The sequence below is a fragment of the Apaloderma vittatum genome, unplaced genomic scaffold (assembly GCF_000703405.1).
Source record: "Apaloderma vittatum isolate BGI_N311 unplaced genomic scaffold, ASM70340v1 scaffold44636, whole genome shotgun sequence".
Taxonomy (NCBI): domain Eukaryota; kingdom Metazoa; phylum Chordata; class Aves; order Trogoniformes; family Trogonidae; genus Apaloderma; species Apaloderma vittatum.
This window is the reverse complement of record NW_009724237.1, coordinates 1-5,756: the sequence shown is the minus strand read 5'-3', so window position 1 is coordinate 5,756 and position 5,756 is coordinate 1. Positions and strand designations below refer to the sequence as shown.

At 36.2% G+C, this 5,756-nt stretch overlaps 1 protein-coding gene across 1 annotated transcript in view; it reads left to right on the top strand.

The window, feature by feature from the left end:
• LOC104276170 (selenocysteine insertion sequence-binding protein 2-like) overlaps positions 1–4,844 on the top strand; it is a gene marked incomplete at its 3' end in the record, with an annotated part of 7,511 nt that extends 2,667 nt beyond the window's left edge. Inside the window, exons 3-9 of the mRNA XM_009872378.1 lie at positions 1–152; positions 648–783; positions 1,211–1,440; positions 1,529–1,553; positions 2,315–2,430; positions 4,087–4,218; positions 4,761–4,844. The exon at positions 1–152 is cut by the window's left edge and continues 197 nt beyond it. Of these exons, the coding sequence (XP_009870680.1) occupies positions 1–152; positions 648–783; positions 1,211–1,440; positions 1,529–1,553; positions 2,315–2,430; positions 4,087–4,218; positions 4,761–4,844 (875 nt within the window). The remainder of the gene's footprint in view (positions 153–647; positions 784–1,210; positions 1,441–1,528; positions 1,554–2,314; positions 2,431–4,086; positions 4,219–4,760) is intronic.
• Positions 4,845–5,756: the final 912 nt, after the last annotated feature.

Genomic DNA, 5,756 nt, shown 5'->3' with positions numbered 1-5,756 from the left:
TCCCTACCCCCTATTCTGCACCCTTTCAAACAGCAAATGCTGTAAATGCAGTTACTACAGAATGCACTGAGCGTCCCAACCCATCGGGCCAGGTCTTTCCATTATCGAGTCAGCGGAGCAGAAGCAGTAACAGGGGACCAGTCATACAAAAAGTAAGTCTGTTTTGTAATAGCTAAGTAAAACTGTATAAAGAAAATACATTTGAACGAGAATAAGTGTATCGGTAGTATCAATGTAAGCAGAGATGGGCAGAAAAGGTGTTAATCCGAGAGTAGCAAAACTGTCTACAGAAATATTTTGTGCTTAAAATACTTGGTGAGTTTATAAAGCCTACAGGTATGACATGGGAAACTCCCTTCCACTGCCCTCTGCTAGTTTGGTTGAGCTTAGAATTACTTCATTAGAGAACAAAGGAAGTATGCCATGCTTTCTTTACCTTTTTTTTTGATAATTCCACATAATAATGAACAGTTCATGCAGAAAATATTGCAAGAAGATTAATAAATCAAATATTTTTATGGATATTTTGTTTAGTCTCTTGTCTTTAAACGTGTGAGTTCTGTAGAGAGCATTAGAACTCACCTTTGGTTACAGCTATGAAGACAAAACATGACTTATGTGTATATGTGGCTAATCTTTTAAAACAGCAACAGCAGTTACAGACGCACGTAAAAAATAAACGTCCTCCAGTGAAAAATGTTGCCACTCAGAAGGAGACTAGTTCATCAGGTCCTGAGAACAGATCAAAGATTGTTTTGTTGGTTGATGCATCACAGCAAACAGGTAATTTCTTTTCGGTGTTCTGGGTGTACAAAATAACTAGAACTACTTGCCAGTCATCATCTTTCCTAAAAGAAAAGGTGGACCTGGTTTAGATGTGACTTTTAAGAAAAGTCTTGTGCAGATCAAAAACAGGAGGAAAAGATGCCAATGGTTGCAGAGACCTACTCAGTATGTTGCAGTGGTATGGTACTTCTGCAGAGACCTTTCCACTGTCAAAACCAAGCTCCTCTTGAAGGAGTTGATTATTATTAATAGCTGGACCTAGATATAATTTGTTTAAATTCAGTGCTGCTTTTAGTTTTGTGACAAGGAAATTGTCATCATGTGCAAAGACTTTGTCTTTTTCAGTTTGCTTTTGTTATGTGTAGGTCTTCCATGTCTTCTAAGAATTCCTGCAAAAGTAATTATTTTTTATTATTTCTTGCAGACTTTCCTTCAGATATAGCTAATAAGTCCCTTTCTGAAAGCACCTCTACAATGCTTTGGAAATCAAAAGGCAGGCGCAGAAGAACTTCTCATCCTGCTGCGGAGTCCTCCAGTGAACAGGGCGCAAGCGAAGCAGACATTGACAGTGACAGTGGCTATTGTAGCCCTAAGCATGGCAATAACCAGGCCGCAGCCATGAGTTCAAGAAATACAGATTCTTGTGCAGTGAATGTATGTAGATATAACTGAATAACTTGCCTATGTTTGTACCCTACAGACTAATAATAATTACTGAAAAAAATCGCTCTTTCCTTTTCAGGTTGTAGAACCATCAGTAAATACAGGTAAGCACTGTCTGAGCTGGTGAGCTATTTAAAATTTGGCTGGGTCAATTTTGTATTTTTGCTTTACATTTTGCTAGGAACTATCTGTCAGTCTACTTCCACCATGCAACTCTATCAGATGCTTCTGAAGATATGTCCTTACTGTGGTTTCTACCACCTCCACCAAGACTCCCATTACTTGTTGGAAGAACAAGTGTATAAGTAGCTATCAGTAATGATTTCTCAACAGTTGCCTTTCTGTAAAGGATTAAAAAAGCCAGAGTCTCCAGTGGAAGCATTCAGACAAAGCTTTGCTTCTGTTGTATTTCATCCTCAAGCTTCCTTACCCTGTTGGACTGCAGTTCATACCTGGGCACTAATAGAGCCAAACAGTTCTCATTCTATATTTGAGAAGCACTAATACTTTTTCAGGAGCTTTAAAGAAGTACTATAACATGAGCAAAAAAACTTAGTCTGATGGTAGTGGGTGTTATTTTTGCTGGACCAAAAATTTGTATGGTTATGAACCTGATGTTTCCCTTGCCTGACTGGTTCCTGATGATCACTCTTTGGCAATTTGAGTGATTGTCATCTGACTCCTCCATAAAGACACTTCTGCTACAGTGTAGAAATAGCTACAGAAGTAAATGTTGACAGAGGAGAATTAGGCTTTCTCAGAGAACTTCATTTGTATCGTGTTACAGGATCTGGTGATATGTGTATCATTATGACACATTCTGTCATACTAATTCATTTTTTCATAGATGGCACTTCTCTTTCAGCTGGTGTAAGTTGGACTAATGTAAATTCCCAGGCGACTCAAAAAAAACCTTGGATTGAAAAAACACAGACATTCTCTAGAGGTGGAAGACAAACTGAGCAAAGAAATAGTTCACAGGTATTTTGTTAATGCTTCTAAATTAAGTATTCTGTCTCTTGTATATGAAAATAAAGAATTTTATTATAAAATTAAAATACAAAGAATAGTTAATGAAAGCAGTGAATGGAAAGTGTAGAAATTCAACCTAAAGGTCCAGTTGCACATTTCAACCTTGTGTATTTCTTGAGCTAGCACTTTGTCATATCTCTATGTATCTCTCTATATATAGATATATAAAAACTTCATGTACTTTGCAATCTTCTGCCTGTAGCCTGTTCTTTATATGTATCTACCTAGGAAGAACACTGTACATGTAAAGTAACTTGTGAAATGAAGACAGTGTAGGTGTAGAAAAGTTAGTTCAATTTTTGACCCATTCACACTTCAGAAGAGGGGAGGAAAAAAAACATCCCAGCTTTTCTAAAGACAGATTCTGCTGTGATGGTTAACTAGAATCCAGTGTTCTCACTCTTGTTGTCTTTGAAAATTTCTTTTTACAATTTATATTAGTTATTTTAGACAAAAACAGCTGAACTCGAACTGAGGGCTTTATCACAGACATGCATGTAGGCACATGTGAGCTGACTTGCCCTCTTTAGTTTTTAGATGGAATCATTAGTTTGTCTTGAATCTTCCCATTTGACATCTGTGGGCTTATTATATGAAGAAGCTTGTTGATGCTTGTATATGGCAGTGGAGCAGTTCAGAAACATTTTATGACCTGTAGTCAAATTGGAGGCTTTTAGAAGCTCTTATTTGAGGTTTATGAAATCAGGAGAGTAGGAAGAATCAGATTTCCTTTCATCCAGTTACAGTTTAGATTCTAAATCTGGCAGTTATTTTAGGTATTTAAAAACAAAGCTGACACAAAGAGTTCTAAATGAGGCTTTCCCAGATAAATTCACTGTACCTCAAGGCAGAATTGTCCTAGAAACTGTTTTTCTTTGGAACTAAATTCGTACCAGATCTGTAGAACATTATGTTGTAAAACGCTTTAGTGTGAGAGATCCAAAATTCCAGATTCAGATCATGCTCTGTTTTCAGCCAACCAGTCTTGCTTATGTATTTCTACCAATCTTTTACGTAATGAACAACAATGTTTATATCATGATATCGAAGTTTCTGGTCCTTAGAGAACTCTGCCTATGCATTGTCATAAAACACTTGTTGAAAAGGCAGTAATTGCATGCAGAATAATTGTGCAGTGGGAGAAGGTTCTTTTGATCATGGTTACAGACAGTTCCTCGGGATTCACATCTGAGTTAGTCACAGGACTTGTGGTTTTCTTCATGATTGGCCAAAAGGACCCTGTTTTTAAATTGGAAGCTTAGAGATGGATGTATAGAGATACTGTATTTGGTTTGTGTGGGAGAATAATCTGATACTATCTATAGAATATGCTTTTAACAGTTTTAAAAAAAAACAAACTAAAACAAAAAAAACCCTCAACCAAAAAAACCCAAAAAAAGACAAGCTCACACCTGGGCAAGAAAACCCCCCCAAAACCCAAACAAAACAAAATAAAAAAGCTCCAAAGCACAGCTTACTGAATCTAATTCTGCATAAACTGTGCCATTTTAGTTGCTAATCAGCACACATGAGAATGCTTTACATGCATGCACACATCTTGAACAGCTGAAATTGCAAAATGCCAATCACATTCATTATTTTCAGTCCGGTTTCAGATGCAGAGACCACAGCACGTCTTCAGAAAGAAGGCAGAATTTGCAGAAACGGCTTGAAAAGCCTCCAACTACAAGCCAGTCAAGCAGAACAGAGCAGAGTCCTGAACCTCTGTATTTTGAGGTAGGGTGTGAAAACCTGTTTCTGCATTATAGTGATGCAAGTTGTGTGTGGAATAAGCGATCTTCTCATCAGGGAGAACTTACATGTCTGAGTCCAAGAGGTGTAGAGTGTAGTGCAGTAATTTAATTATTATATGATGCTTTCATTGTGTATATACAAAGACTTACGTTTGAGTGTTGTGGAAAGTGTAAGAATTTACAGCTATCCATGACTGGCACATTAGGTAAGCAACTTTCAAGTAACTTCTGTTCACTTGTGAATAAAACTTACTGTGTTCTCTGGTTTATCCCCTCTCCTCCCTAACTGTAATTGTATTTCTATAATATAAAATGAATAAATTGTTCTTCTTTTGAAAAATGTTATTCAGATACAGAAATGCATTTTTAATATTGTGTCATTTTCTATTTGTGTCATTTCTAAGTCCTTCTGGCTTATGCAGAACTTCAGGATTCAATTCATTCTTCTAGCCTCAGCCACTTCAGTTGATGCTTTTCATAAATGACTTTTCCATTCTCTTCATTCTTAATTTGTGTGTTATTTAGGATGAAGATGAATTTCCAGAACTAAATAGTGACAATGGCAGCAACAAAAGTAGTAACATCCAGCAAAAGATTTCACCTAAAGTAGTGAGTAATTATTTTGTTTTGCAAAGCATTTTAAATGCTTTTGAGACTACCTGTGTAAATTTTTTTATGAATCTCTGCTACAGTGCATGTAATGCAGTAGTTGTGGTTGTCTTAAGAGATTTGCATTATCAGTTTTGGATGCTACAGAAATGCCAATTAAAGTAAGTGGTGCAAAGAACTCATCCTAAAAGACTGCTGGATTTTTGTCTGTTAATGAGATTGTTCCCAAGTGAAACTGTAAGATATATATGATAGACACTAACAATCAGAAAATATCATAAGTTGGAAAGGCCCCATAAGGATGATAGCGTCCCAACTCTCAGCTTCTCCATCCTACTGATGGTTTCTCATGAGATTAAAATTAGTTCTCAAGGGATTAAAATTAATTTTGAGGATTATCGAGCTTTCTTTGTGTTAATATACAAACTATGTTTTGATTATTCTTTCTGACTCTTAAGAGCTTGCATTCAGACTGATGCTTTGATGCAGACTTTTCTTAAAATTGTTGAATCTGCAAATATGTAGTAATGGTGTCAAGTTTCCAAAATAACTACAATTTGGGTAATTTATTCAGAAATTAAAGTAAATTAAACTTTTTCTGCTTTAAGGTGGTAGAAACAGTTGTTGGAAAGATGCTTTTTTAATACCTGATCTACTTAAATATTTTGTTGCAGAACTGTACCTGTAGGCTACTTAATCTATTTGACTGCTTTCCAGGAAAGTAAAGTCCTACATGACATGAGAGGGAGGAAAAAACCCACTCCCTTATCTGGCAGTCAGATTGGAAAACTTTCTGAAGGCATAATTGGAACTAAATGTAATAGTTTTTCCATACTTAAATGAAATGCACCTAAGTTTCTAGTTTTATTAACTTACAGTTTTTAATTGGGTCGTCATACTGCTGACCAACGT